The sequence below is a fragment of the Patiria miniata genome, unplaced genomic scaffold (assembly GCF_015706575.1).
Source record: "Patiria miniata isolate m_02_andy unplaced genomic scaffold, ASM1570657v1 HiC_scaffold_3, whole genome shotgun sequence".
Taxonomy (NCBI): Eukaryota; Metazoa; Echinodermata; class Asteroidea; order Valvatida; family Asterinidae; genus Patiria; species Patiria miniata.
This window is the reverse complement of record NW_024037069.1, coordinates 36,760,197-36,775,599: the sequence shown is the minus strand read 5'-3', so window position 1 is coordinate 36,775,599 and position 15,403 is coordinate 36,760,197. Positions and strand designations below refer to the sequence as shown.

General features: G+C 40.2%; 2 protein-coding genes across 2 annotated transcripts; both read left to right on the top strand.

Moving 5' to 3' along the window:
• The first annotated feature begins 4,948 nt into the window (after nucleotides 1-4,948).
• Nucleotides 4,949-10,066, top strand: LOC119737101. Its single transcript, XM_038211195.1, has 4 exons — nucleotides 4,949-5,250; nucleotides 6,596-6,781; nucleotides 7,864-8,094; nucleotides 9,253-10,066. The coding sequence occupies exons 1-4, from the start codon at nucleotides 5,136-5,138 to the stop codon at nucleotides 9,276-9,278; spliced, it is 558 nt and encodes a 185-aa protein (XP_038067123.1). The 5' UTR covers nucleotides 4,949-5,135; the 3' UTR covers nucleotides 9,279-10,066.
• Nucleotides 10,067-12,593: 2,527 nt separating this feature from the next.
• LOC119738573 (histone H3.3A) lies at nucleotides 12,594-14,261 on the top strand. Its single transcript, XM_038213479.1, has one exon. It carries the CDS (start codon nucleotides 12,646-12,648, stop codon nucleotides 13,054-13,056), a length of 411 nt encoding a protein of 136 aa, XP_038069407.1. The 5' UTR covers nucleotides 12,594-12,645; the 3' UTR covers nucleotides 13,057-14,261.
• Nucleotides 14,262-15,403: the final 1,142 nt, after the last annotated feature.

Below are 15,403 nucleotides of genomic sequence, written 5' to 3'. Positions count from 1 at the left end.
GGATCCCGTCAACTTTTAAGCCTTTCCCCCAAAATAGCGGAATTTTAAGGGAGGATATTAAGCAAAAAAGACAAATATTTTAATTTATTTCTGAATTGCCTTATACATTTATTTTTTCGGGAAAAGTTTAGAAAAACATGACTACAAGATCTCGCGAGGTCGGCGAAATTCATGCAGCATGCATACAAAACCACGTGACACTTACAATTGCGTGTCACGTGACAATGACTTTCATCACCACAAGAAAGCAAAAGAGTGACTTAACAATGTACAATATATTAACTATTAGCATAACGAGGGGAGGTGACGCTGGGAACGCCCCCCCCACTAGAGACTCAAACACAGCATTTTTTTTAAAAATTAGAACTACATGTTATCCCAATAAAACACTTCTTGAAAATGACGCCTCGATCAAGTACACATTTTGCATTCAAAGGAATAACAGATATGGCAGATCTGGCCAAAATAATAAATTGAATACTAAAAGATCCTAATTTATTCTCAAATTGCCTAAGAATGCAGGAGAAAACATCGTATTCCAAAATGTTTGCGGGGGGGGGGGGCATGGGCGTCGCTAGGATTTGTTTGTGGGGGGGGGGAGCACATTTTTTTCCAAAACATCTTTTTGCTTCTCTAGCATATTCTCAATTTATCATTTTTTCGAGGGTGGGTGGGGGACATTTTCCCACCCCACCCCCATTGACACCCATGCAGATGCCCAAATGTGTATTAAATTAATAGGAAATATGACTTCACACCTCTTTTTCCTTTTCCTATACTTTTTTGCCTTTCCGGGGGGGGGGGGGGGGGGGGGGCTTGCCCCCCTCGTGACGCCCATGGGGGGGGGGGGGGGGGAAAGGGGGCATACCTTCACTCACCCCTTCATAACCCCCTCCCCGTTTCCTGAAAGCTACATCCGCCCATGAATGGGGCGCGTGTCGCCTGTTATTTACCACAATACTTGGGTTACTTTGGGTTTTTTAAAAGTCCACAAAAATACAAATTTGTTCATGAATTATTTCTCAACTTCTTTTCCCTTTTGAGTCTACATGGCCTTTGTGAGGGTCGTTACATACGTCGTTGGTATAATGTTGTCTGCAATTCAACGTAAATAACGAGTCGGAGCTGCAAGTACTCAAGACTATTATCGACATCAAGGGCTACTTAAAACCATAATGATGTTTTTGTTGTACTCAAGCTTCTTGAAATTGACAACACACAGAAAAAGACCCCAGTTCCAGCCGAGCGAGGCCGCAGATGGTCCATACTTACAGGCGCTCCAAACGGCGTGTGTAAGGTGCCGATCAATTGATACTCTACTGACATTTTGACCAGACTCAACACAATTCATCCCGCTAAATCCCGCTGCAAATTGGTAAGTTGTAAGTTTTTCACAAAATGATTATTTTCTTTAGGATTTCTCATTGAAATGAAAAAAAAAAGCTTCCTTGTTAATCCAATGAAAACCAGTTAAATTCTGTTATATGCACCTGCACAATTAAGTTTAAAGATGCGTTCCCCGTGTTACTTGCGATTTTTACCTCGAAAATATACAATGTATGTTTTTTTTTCTCAATTTCTATTTTCCTATAGAAGTATTCAAGTTATTCACTTTTGAATGAGACTTGTGACATCCAAGGAAAAAATTCACTGAATGTTAACATTTCTTCACAAAAATCGAGTTAGTGGCTGCCAGACAATAATCTAGCTCTCGCAGGGCGCGCGGGTTCATTTTTTTTGTGCGCAAAATGAAATTCTTTTTTTTTTTGGAGGGATGCAGATCGGACGTCATAAATCGGAATAAAGTACTTTTTTCCTTTAAAATAAAACAAACTTTTGACAAACTATCTAAACTCCCTTCTCGTTTATTACTCGCTAAACCTGTGCATATAATTATTGGGTATTTCAGTGTTGATCGACGAGGAAGTGGAGCGTCGGAAAAACCAACTAGACTGATAATCGATTTCTTTGGTCCACACTTTGGATATAAAATATACGTTATCGGGTATCTCGGGAAGTGCCGATCGATACACCAAACCAGGGCTGTCCATTTTCGAAAAATTTAGTATTCGATTATTCGGAACTGGGTTTCACCGAATAGTTGATTATTCGAAACTCTCTGATCAAGTTTTACACACGGCAACTGCAACTGCGTGCCGTGCCGGTAAAAAAGTTGCGCGCAAATCGCACCGGTTAAAAAATTTGAGTGCGGCCGGAGTGCTTTTCACTAAGTATTTTACACGGAGTCCGAGCTTTAACCTGCTAAAAGGATGGGAACAACGAACCACCAACGACAAAAAACAGTGGCATCTGACAAGAAAACGCAGCATCTTTACGATTAAAAATAACATGACAGTCGTGCGTGTAGGGCCTATTCAAACCAGCCAAAAGCTATTCGAATTATTCGGTTGATGATCGCATATTCGGTATATTTGGGACAGCCCCATAACTGCAAAAACTGTGGTGTTAATTTAACACCATTCGGTATCTATATAGGACAACATCAGTAAAATTTAACACCAATTGGTCCTATATAGATACCAATGGTGTAAATTTAACACTGCAGTTTTTGCATTATCTTTATTATCCCGTAAAACCCTACAAATCGGTGACTTGGACTCGTGGCATTGTGATTACTCTCATTGTCAAGACTTTAACAATGTTAACATAAAGGTATTTTTTTTATCAGGAGTTCGCAGTCATGTGGAAGTGTGCTTGCGTTTTATCGTGGCTCTTGTGTGCTCACATCGTAAAGGGGCAGGGACAGGCCACGCCCACAGGGGGTAAGTTCAATTAACGCTAGTTCCTAACAAAATAAAATAATTCGCGACCACAATAAAAAAAAAAAAGAGAATGTTTACAGTTTTCCCGAAGATTTTCGAAAAAGTAGGCCTACATAATAAACAAAAATAATTGTTTCTATCAACTTTTTTTTCATTTAATAAATTTTTTATCGTTTTATTTAAAGAAATAATGTGACCTTGAGTTAAAGAAGTTTAGTGCGAAGGTCTTCATCATTTTCGAAAACACAACCTTCATAAATTTGTAAAAGTGCTTCTCTTCAACATAATTTGATTCCCCCCCCCAAAAAAAAAGTTAAATACATTTTTCAGACAATGGAAAAACAAATATTCTCTTGAAAAATATTAATCCCCAAAACGGTTTCTTGAAAATTATTACTTTGAAAACTACTCTCAGCACCCAATTTTCTGTACATTATTTAGAATGTGGAAAAGATATAATTGTTCTTCGTTATATTAAAACCTTATTTTATCTGTGTTGTAACGCGTAAAAGACTATTTTCCAATATTTTGCAATGAACGAATTAACGCGCCATTTTCAAATTACTAAGCGCTCCAAGGGATTGAATCCCGGGACATACCGTTATTTCGTTTTACCGTTTTGGATTTCCTCAAAAACAAAAACAGTAAACGCACCGTTGACCGTTTTTTCGTTTTACAGTTTTGTAAAACGGTCAAACGGTATTAGGTCACAAAAACAATGACCTTTTTGTTGTTTTTCTTGATTGTTGAAAGCGATAAACGGTTAGTTGCTTCATTTCAGAGTGTTGTTTTACAAGAACATGACAATGAAAAACGGTCAATAGTCCTGTCGACCATTTTTTTATTTAGGTTCGGCAATTAAGCAATGCACCTAGGAATGTTAATGTGTCCTCATGGGATCGAGTCATTGCCTGGGACCCAAATTACCCTCTCACGACATAGTTTTCGATGTGGCTATTGGAGAGCCGCGCCGAACCCCAATTTCCTTCAAATATCTGCAACTTCTTCAAACGTATTACCATCCTGTATCCATTGTAAAAAGTAATGTCCTCCCTTGAAGTTTTCCAGCGCCATTTTTTCTTGCAACTCTTAAGCCCCACCAACTGAATCGCGTGAGAAGGGGGTCAGGGTCACGCCAGGAATCACATCACGCATTATGCCGAGGTAACACTTTTTCATGTAAAGCATGGTCCCCCTCCATCCCCCTTGCCCAGCACCACAAAATGCACCACGGACTACTCACCGTGACACTGAAATAAAAAAAACAGTCTGTATTCAATACTGACTGTTTTGCTGTTTTTCAAAGTTATTTGTGTAAAACTGTAAAACAAAAATCATTGATCGTTATGCTGTAATGAATTTTATCAAACTTATAAAACAGAGAAACCGTATTTATCTTAATACCGTTTGACCGTTTTACAAAACTGTAAAACGACAAAACGGTCAATGGTTTGTTTACTGTTTTTATTTTGAGGAAATGCAAAACGGTAAAACGAAATAACGGTAGTGCGCTTTAACGGGACACTTTCGTCAGGAATGCACCAAATTGCCTCTGAAAACATGCGGTTGTAACGAAATGATTACAGTTAGAAAAGGTCTTTCACAAGTATAATGTAAACGTTCACACAAGTACACTTTGCAAAAAATGCGTTTTTCATGTAATTATCGCGGGAATAAATGTCTGGGTATGATATTTTGGTTCTCAAAAATCGAGCCAATGGAGCACTAGTCGCCCAATGTTTCTCCTCAAAACGTTGCAGGATTTCCCAAACGATGGCTGGGATGAAGAAATAATAAAAAAAAAAAAAAACCACAACCAATTCACAAGGTGGGGAGGGGAGGGAGGGGGGAGGCGGTGTGAGGTACGTGTTGCAGTCAACACATAACAAGATGAAAGGCCTGAGGAAATGAGCCAAACATTTGCAATCCTGAGGGATGGTGTTATTCAGGGAACTTTTGGATTTTCAATTAATGAAATTATTCACCTTGACCGGGGGGGGGGGGGGGCTAGGTAGGCATCTCAGCCTCCACCATGGGATCTGTCCCTTTATAGGTGTGGTTGTAAGGGCCTCATTTTCTGGACCCGGGGAGAGGGGTACCTAATCTGATCCCCCCAATGCACCCCCTCCCCATATTACGCCACTTTGTGTATACAACCCACCCACAGAGGAATGCCCAGACAACTGGGCTCTGCTCAAGGAACGCTGTTACAACGTAAATTCGGCCAATGGTACGGAGCTGTCTTGGCAGGCGGCGAGACAAAAGTGCCTGGCGTTCGGCGGGGACCTTGTGGTTGTGAACACCGGGGAAGAGTACAACAATCTGGTCGCCCTGGCCCAGTCGGTCGGGCTGATGGCCGGTACCTGGCTCGGCTGTGCGTCGCTGCTTGGCGCCGAGACACGCTACCAGTGCCCCGCAGACGACAGTGTTTTCTACAATAGGCCCGGTAATTTCTCCGGGTTCTGGGGTAAGTACATTCATTCTTCTACCCCTTTGTTTAAAGATGTACTCACTGCACTATTTTCGAGTTCTCCCTTAAAAAAAGATTTGCTCTCTTTATGCTATTTCTCATATAGCAATATATATATTGTTCACCGTTTGAAAATGAGACATCATAAAAAAAAGTGATTTTGGTTTCTACAATGTTCAACCCGAATATTTAGTAACAGAATTTACGGATTTTTAGTTGTCCATGCACTGTAATTGGGGCGTCAAGAAAAGTCGTCAAAGTAAAATCCAAATTTCCGCCATCAGAAAATTGACATTTTGAGAAATGGGTGTTGTGACTTCTAAAATGTAAATCTCTGCAAGCAGAAATAGGGAGAAGAATTTGAGATTTTTAGTTGTCCACTTTTGAGGTGCCGAGATAGGCCTATTCGTCAAAGTAAAATCCAAATTTCTGCTAGCAGAAAATTTAGGTTTTTTTAAGGGTTGCTATTTCTATATTCCAATTGAGGGTTGCTATTTCTATAAACCTAAAATTCCAAAAGCAGAAATGGGAAAATGCGGATGTCCACTTTTAGCGCTCCTATACACACGTTTAGTTTTAAACGATTACTTTAAGAAAAAAAAAGAATTATTTGCGGCCTCACTCGCAAGGCTTGTTCATTTGTGTATTGCAGGCGCAAAATGCAAAATGAAAACCTTTTTTCCCCAGAGGATTGCAGAAGCCCCAAATTGCAAAACAGTTGTGTTTTTCGATAATATAAAACATACACATTTATACTTTTGCTCTTCAACAAAATAATGTCATTTTTGTCCTGAAGGCTTTCCACTGTTTGTGTCTTAGTCAAACGAAATAAAAATTCTTTTATTCTTTATATCGAGCATGTGCACTCTCAGAAAAAAGTGGGCTGCTTTAGCGCCTCTAGAGCAAATTTTGGAAAAATATTTATTCCATAACAGAAACACGGGTGGATGGCGACGTTCGATTTGACTTTCGTATTGCTTAAAAAAGTCGGGATGAACATCGACAACAGCAAGGGAAGAGCAACTTAGTTCAAGTTCAACAATGCCGTGTACCAATTTTTTTTTCTACGGAAATTAATCCCTGTTCGGAGTAACTGAACTATGAATTAAAAAAAAGGGTCAATGTTTTCTGGCCACAACAATGCTACTGTTAATTAAATTTACTTATATAAACACACAATGTAATTGACTAAAGCTTCTATGGACGGTTTCCTTTCATATCTTTGTCTTTACTTTGTTTCATTTTTGAGGTGAAACAACCCCCTCCCCTCCCCAACAGCTTCGTCGCTGCAATATCATAATTCGGTCTTTCCTCCTTTTTTCCTTTCGTTTCGAACAATCAGATTGGCCTCAGGCTGTGTTCGATGACTCCAATTCTCTACAAGTCAGTTATTGCCTGTTTATGGAAGGTCCAACAGACCAATATACCGTCACCAAGGCACTGTGCAAGAGCACTCGCGATGGGCAGGTGATGTGCGAACGAGCCCTTCAGGCCACAACAGCGACCCCGGCGCCTGTTGAAAACTCTGGTGAGTCCAAATCCTCAATTAAAAGGTAAACGGACAAACGGTAGCCGATAAAAGTATGCTTGTGCTTTTGTGAACTTGTCTTACATACGCAGTGTGGACTTCCGAACAAAAGACGTCCACATAATGTAGGTAGCAGCGACGAAGTGTGGACTTGCCCACGTCCACACAGTGTTTCCCCATTTCTGGAAAACAGGTTTAGAGGCATTTTTGGGTTAGGTTTATCTGTAGCAGAATGAAGAGAAACACTAAAGGGAATCATTGAAAAAAAATTGGTTTGTAAGAGTTTTCACAGTTTGAGAAAAATGAGTTTTTCCACTGGTGTTCCTTAACTACACGAAAAGAAAGGAAAGTCCACACTAGGTATGTGAAACAAGTCGGTGTGTGTGTGTGTGTGTGGCACCCTCCCCCCTCATAAAAAAAATAATAATTTGATCTCGAATTGGAAAATTACTTCTTATTTCCCCGTTAGTTTTTTTTATTTAAGATTTTTTTTCCCAACGAGATTTCAAAGATATGATGTCCTTGAAAAAAGAGAGAAGTTTTTAAGCATAAACAGAGGCCACTATTCGTGAAAATACTTTGTATGTTGCGCTTGTTTCACGCTGGAGCTGAATTAAGACTAAGCCCGAGTCGGGTCTAGCCATAGAGCTTTATAGTGTGGGTTTGAATATCAGTATTATATTTTGCGTTTTAAGGCGGGGTTTAGAGGGCAATGGTTTTGTATTGCGTGGATAGGCGTGAGTAATCATTTTGTGAATTCATTGTTACTGAATTAAAATAACAAAGAACGCCCTCTAGGTTACTTTCGTAACAGTGCATGAAAAATAACAAAGGAATGCCTTTGTCAAAGCTCATTTGAATAGCTTGTGAGTTGAATTGGGACTGGAGGACTTGTGATGGACTTGCAGGGACTTGTGATGGACTCGACTATATCCCTGATTGATCTGCCGGAAGGGGGGGGGGCGTGGTTAGCCACCCCAACCAACCCCCTTCGAACCACTCTTGGATGACAACTTTAAACCCTGAAAGCAAAATATAACTTTTCTTCTTCTTTTTTTGCTTGTTTTTAATATCCAACATAGCCAAGGTGTGTTATGTTCTGGGAGAGCCAGACCCCGACTCCGACGACCAGCCGCGTCACCGCTGGTTCGTGCCCCAGCCGGACCCGTGTGCCTGCACCGAGGTGCGGATGGGAGGCCTGAACGCCCGGCCGGTGGCCAAACCCTTCGCGGTGCAGTTCATGGATTCTGTCCTGGTGAGCGAGGATCAGGAGGAGATTAGCAGCTGGCTGGGATGTGGCGGGATGACTGCAGGTATATCTCTCTAAATCCCAAAGAGTGGAACTATAGGCGGGACGATTAAGAGTTAAAACCACTCTAATTTTAGATTAAAATACTCTGAAAAAGAATTGGAAACTCGAGTAAACATTCTTTTTTTATTGAGTGAATATCACTCTAAAACGACTGGTTCCTTTAGTTTCAGTCAGTGTAAATGACTTGTCACTCGGATGCTCGGATAGAATGAACTCTCAGTCTTTGGAAGTAAGAGCCATCGTACTTGTACCAACTACCACCACTAGACAAAATTTCATGAAAATCTGCCCACAACTTTTTGAGTTATCCTGTTCACAAAAGCAAACAACATGAACCCATAACCTCCTCGTAACAAACGAGGGCGCTGCTTTGCGGCACTCTGAAACGGAAAAGATATTGCGTTTATTGAAACACTTTGTCACTTTTATTTCACTTTAAAAACTAAAGAAGTGGAAAAAAAACAATTTTTTTTTTTATATAAAAAACTGTTTGCATTTAGAGCAACATGTATATAATATTACTCCAGGGATCGGCGGTATTGCTACAGCGCCCTCTCTCCCTTACAACATGCCAATTGGCTTATATCCATGAGGACAAGGGTCATGGGTCACACACTGATCGTGGTATTATTTATTTACATTCATTAAATATCCTTTTCTGGATCTAAATCTGACGACCAATTTTGTAAAGTCCTGCAGAACTGCTTTTCGAAGACAATAATTGGATGCATCAAGGCCATTGTTTGGAATTTTTATCCGCGGGTATCGTTCTCAACCACAGAGCAATACTGGAAAATTAAGTTGAGAAGACTTTTGGTGCCATAGGCCTATATGGGGACAATATAGCCCGTGTATCTCGTCTGCAGACTTTTTAAAATTTACTACACCATCAAGTTACCGATAGCCCACCATACAAAACGTGATATAACTCATTATGTAAATGTACATGTTATAGTACTTTACATAGTTTTGGCTTAGCACTACACTGTGGTCTCTATTTAGCGAAAAACTTGCCATTGTAGAAAATTATCTCGGAAGAAAAATAATTAAAGCGACAAACTCTCTAAAGCGAAAAACTTGCCATTGTAGAAAATTATCTCGGAAGAAAAATAATTAAATGAAATTGAAACAGTTGTTTTAATGATTGCTTTGTTTGTAGATGATGTCACTCAAGAGCCAATCTAACATCTTTTCCAAGCTCCGATCAGCCAGATCAAGAAGAGATCTGAGTGTAAGATATTGTCGACAACTGGTTGGGATCACCATTCAAAACTGTGGGAAATTCTCCCAGTGTAAATCATGGTTAAATTCTATAGCGAAGTGATGTTGAAACAATCATAATGAGAATTGTATTCATCATCCTTGCCGGCCACAGTAATCTTACTTTCGTGCGTCGCAAGATGTTACCCTGGCAAACAGAGTCCACATAATTATTTACTGGTTATCACGACGTAAAAGAGTAGGAATATACCGTGGCTAGCGAGGATGTGTATTCTTATTAAGTCATTTCGAGAATTGCAAAGAAAAGCTTTTCTCCTATAATTAAAAAAAAATGAGTCCAAGTCGTGTTCTTGGGATAAATGTAATCTTAATTGCACCTATTATACCGGTAATTAATATAGTCATTTTCTTTTCAATAACTTGACTACTTAATTCAATAGACAATTTCGATGTAAGTCTAAAAAAAAGACATGAGACTATTCACTTCTGTAACATGGAGATAATTTCATAATTTTAACATTTCTAATGAACAGTTTGCTATTGTCGAGTTTTGAGATGCCCGTGCTGTTTCGAGTTTCACTCCGCAACACTAGCAACACAAAACTTATCAACTTTACAATGAGAAATCAACTCATATCGGCCAAACGTTTAGTTATGGAATAATTTATTTACTAATTTCGAATATGCAGTACAGGGTGTGTCAAAAAGAAAGCGACCCGGATTTAATGGTTTTGGTCTTAGAAAACAATCAAGGGCGGATCCAGAACAAAATTTTAGGGGGGGGGGAAACAAATTCTGGCCCCAAAAAGTGGGTCAAAACAAATTACGGCATGGGGTTCGTGGCCAGCTTAAGGGCCCCGAAAATTTTTGGATTCTAGATAGATGCTCTGTGGTGCGATCTGAGGAAATTTCTGACCACTTTAACCAATATTTTTTGAGGAAAAGATGGTGGTGTACTCATTGCCTGCCTTTTTTGCGACGCAATTAACAAAAAAAAAAAAGGGGGGGGGGCGGGTATGGCCCCCTTTGGCCCCCCGGATCCGCCCTTGAAAGCAATTATAGTTGTCTTATAAGAGCATGTTATTCAACTCATCTGAAAAATAAGAATTATTGAAATCGATCTATCAGAGGTTATGCATGTTTTACTAAAATAACCTATAGCTGTTCATGAAATGTCATTGGAGGCTACTGATTTCAGTGAGAAAAACAGATTACACAGCATACAATTAAAAAAAGAGATTTTAATCGGTTGAGTCAAGACTGACAAAAATATATAAATAATCGGGTTTCACCTCAACGACATCTGGCCCCCACTACTCCAGACTGTACTGATGGGTCTCCTATACCCTAGGTCCTCAGCTATACCTTAGACTGATGGGTCTCCTGTACCCTAGGCCTATAGGTCCTTCCTTTTTACTGAGACTGCAACCCTACTGTTCCACTTCATTGGGTTCACCAAGCCTGCTCTGGGTTCCTACTTGGCATCCACACAGGATGCAACTTCACACTTCACCAATTTCGCTTTTGCTGTTTACTTTCTTAGAGTTTAGGCACTCTCCTGAAGACGGTCAGAGCATACTGACCGGAACGTCGAGTTTATACCTCTGGTTCTTTTCAGAACCATTCTCTTAGATGAGAAATTATTCACACATGGTGTTTCCGCAAACATTATTTAGTGTGTCCACCATGCAAAGCCTCAAATCTTACTGACAAAAATATGTTTACAATTTTTTTTTGTAAATAGCGTTTTGAATATGAGGATCAAGTCAACTTTTTTCCACGAACTATTGATGGCGATTTTTGTCTGTTTTCCTTTGCAAGATTTTTGTTCATTCATGGAGGTGGGAAAACGTGGATATATACATGTAGTCATCAATTCGTAGGACGTTAAATGATCAGTGGTGGATAGCTCGATTTTGTGATCTTAAATTTGTATTAAAACAGACGTAACTTGGGATTAGAGTATGCAAATTACGTGAAATGTTCACAGTTACTATAGTCAATAATATATACTTTATCCCTATGTTATTTTTATGAAATAGAATGAGCCACATATTTTTAAACATATTTTTTTTCGAATCCGGGGACTTTCTTTTTTTACTTTTCCTGTACGGAAAAACATTTTTTTTAATTTCATAGGTCAATATCGAATTTGTCGAATAGCGCTGTCAGAGTGTAATTTTTCTTTTCATTTAAAAACGATAGTTTAAGCCGAGTAAAATAAAATATTTTCTCGTCAGGGCTTTTGAAAAAAAGGAAAGCGGCTTTTTTTCCAAGATGGTCGACTTTTTTCCCAGTGGCGGATAAATCTTCCATTTTCTCAACTCTTTTGCTGATACTTTTGTGTCCAAAGGAGCGTCACCCTTTCCACCAGATTTTTAACTCGAATGCATGGCTATTTTTTTTACTGGAAACAAATAAAACCACAAAATATATTGCAAATGTATGATTTAAAAAAACAAAACAGATTAGGGCGGGGAAAAAGGAAGCCGGCGGGGTAGAGAAACTATTTTCTTTTACATGTACTTGGCTTTAAGAGAACCGTACCAGCGGCGGTCGCCACTGGGATTTTTAAACTTGACAAGGAATGGAGCTTGATGAAAATATCAACACAGATTGATAAATAGTCTTGTTTGCCGATAAATAGTCTTGTTTGCACGCGTTGTTTATTTTACAATAAAGCATCTATAATCATGGGCGTCGCCAGGACTTGTTTTTAGAGGGGGGCAAAGCACATCCCCCCGAAATCCCTGTACTGTTCCAGCATATTCTCGATTTATCATTTTTCGAGGGTGGGCAGGGACATTTGCCCCCCCCCCCCCGCCCCAACCCATTAAATTAACAGCAATATCACTTCGCGCCTCTTTTTCTCCCCCCCCCCCCCGTGTTGACCGTTTCCAGATCAAATTTAGGAATCCAAAATCAATAGAATCCGAGAAGTAACCGTAGCAAAATAAAACTATTTTTTTCAGAACTCAGCGCCAGAATGTATTCAAACCGTTCACGCATCTTTAATCGTCCTTCATTACGCGCCACCTGGCAATTATTTATTTAACCAATCAGCAACGGTTGGCTATTACGAGGCTGACCAATAGCAGCGTGCGCTTCAGACCTGCCAGCGAATCAGCGTCCAGCAATCAGACAAAGAGATGACGCGCAGGGCATAATGAATCACTGGTACCCTTGCAAGCGGCTTTTCCATGTGAAAGTATTGTGCATACAGCGGGTAACCGACAACTCTACTAAGCGACGCCGTCGTTAATTGCATGCACATTTCGTCATCGATTTCATTCGCCATCGTTATTTCATTTGAGAAGTACTGACAGAAAATATGGCTCGTACCAAGCAAACTGCCCGCAAATCTACCGGAGGAAAGGCTCCCCGTAAGCAGCTGGCCACCAAGGCTGCCCGCAAGAGCGCCCCATCCACCGGCGGAGTCAAGAAGCCTCATCGTTACAGGCCCGGTACCGTGGCTCTTCGTGAGATCCGTCGCTACCAGAAGAGCACCGAGCTGCTGATCCGCAAGCTGCCCTTCCAGCGTCTGGTCCGTGAGATCGCCCAGGACTTCAAGACCGAGCTGCGCTTCCAGAGCGCGGCAATCGGCGCCTTGCAGGAGGCGAGCGAAGCCTACCTCGTCGGCCTCTTCGAGGACACCAACTTGTGCGCCATCCACGCCAAGAGGGTCACCATCATGCCCAAGGACATCCAGCTAGCCCGTCGCATCCGTGGCGAGAGAGCTTAGAAGTCTTTAACAACCTTCAAAAAACAACCCGGCTCTTTTCAGAGCCACCACATTTTCAAAAAAGAGATTGGAATTCGTGTCTGATTTTTCACAATAAAGGCGACCAAATTTTCTTGAAAAGGTCTTTTTACACTTGCACTTAGCCCTATACATTACAGGTTTCCCTTGTGTATTTGATATAAATATAGGTACACTTTCAATGATGAAATCGATGGGTTTTTTTAATACTAGCAATGGGAAAATACATGAGGCACTTGCGTCTAACAAACGCTATGGTGACAGTGTGGTACACAGTGTGACAGTGCATAGCGGCAGCCATTATTGTGCCATGCCATAGAGCTATCGTGGGTTATGCATGCAAGCGCAATTAACTGCAGGTTGCGTTCCCGCGTTGCATTATACGCAGGCAGGCATTCAATGCATGCACTGCATAAATTGACCTTCAATCAATAAAATGACCTCAATGGTATTCGTAGTCTTTGTTACAGCCGGTTGCCCTTTCATAAAGCGTTTCTTATCTGAATTCCAGAAGACGCTATTTTGGATGAATGGCATGAATTTAGATGAATGGCATGCCAGTAACTTTTGGGTGACATTCTCATCCAAAAGCTGACCTGTGCTATATTGGGGCATGCATGGCTCCAAGGCTTTTCCATTTTTGTAGAATGACCACTGCCAATCACCAGTTATACCATGGAATTCCTCCATGGTTATACTGAATTTTCTGCAGTGCTAAACAAATACATTGATAGGATTCACAGTGCTGTTAATGACTCCATTCTTGGAGTCTTTATTTGTACAATCCTTCAACTGCATGAATATCAACATTACGAATTTGGTTGGAGAGACAAGAACATTCGTTCTCTAAACAACTACAAGCTTCTACCAATCTCTCCACTTTTAAACGACTATTTAAATCAAACTTAATTCAAACTTATCATTAATTCATGCCAGTAGATATAATATGTAAATGTAGTTACATGTAGATTGTAGAATATCCATGATTGTATTGCTCTTTGCTGACCTGACTAGTTTAAATGATCTGTATTGTTTGTTTGTCCGATGTTTACGTCTCAATGTGTATTGTGTTTAGGTATGTTGCTTTTCTACGTACATGTAATTACTTTAAATACAGCATGCTCATTGAGCCTCGTGTGACTGACCATTCAAAAGTGTTCATTGTAAGTTAATTCCCTTCTCTTGGATTGGGCTCAGCTCAATGAACATGCCTGTCTGGGGCCCATGCTTAAAAGCTCTGCTTCTCAATGGGTCCCTCTGCAGTGTCCCTAAAATATCACTATTGTTGTATTATTTGTAATTCTTTTCTGTTATGTAATTATTTCATTTTATATTTCATTTATTTATTGATTTGATACTGTGGAAAATAAATGAACCTTGAACCTTGAACCTTGAAAAAATTATTATTTTTTTTCCATTCAATTCATTAATACTGTATATCGTATCATGATAGTCTTGATTCGAGACATTTTGTGCTGTATTTCTTTTTTTTTGTAAGCGCACCGATGCACCATCGATGTCGCAAGAGGGCGCTATCGAAGTCGCCCGCTATCACCATAGACATAAAGAACCTATCACGCACGTGTGCGTGCCCCGCGAGTAGGCTGCATGCGGTCACGCCTTCGTGTCCGTTTCCCCCGGAGATTTGGGGAAATGAAGCGGCCTCTATTTATAATATCCCTAAATTGAGCTATGAGGTGGGGGGGGGGGGGGGGGGGGTGAGAACCCTCAAAATGAACTGTCATGATTTCACCCCTACGTTTACAATTACAACATGTAATGTATCGTTCTTATGCGAGACTCGGTTGTGAACATCATCATGGCTTGAACCAAACAAGTTAAAAAGTTGAGTTCATCGTTGACGAAAAGGGGGAGGGGGCGAGATTAGGGCAGTCATTCGAACCCCCCCCCCTCCTCAGTGTACGGGCAGTCGATTTGAGTGCAAAAAATTGATATGCATGCCACAATATAAACGCAACCATAAAAGGTTATGTCACAGATATAAAGTTGAAAAAAATATCATAGTTTATACCTAAAACGCAATAAACGCCATTTTTTAAACGCCATTTTGTTAACTTTTAGAATCCAGCTCTCTCCTATAGTTTCCCAAAGTTAAATTCGACAGCTGTTTTATCATTAAAGGTACGCGATCCTATTTCTAGTAAGGCACTCACAACGCGCGCGCGTTGCAAAGCCTAATTATCTACGCAGAGTTAGTCGGATCGAGGATATAATAAAGCGAAAATGAAGTTAAGAAACAGTTCTGTCTTATAATATTTGTATTCTTTAAAGTTAACCGTGCAAATTTCTTCACTTTTCAAATGGATTT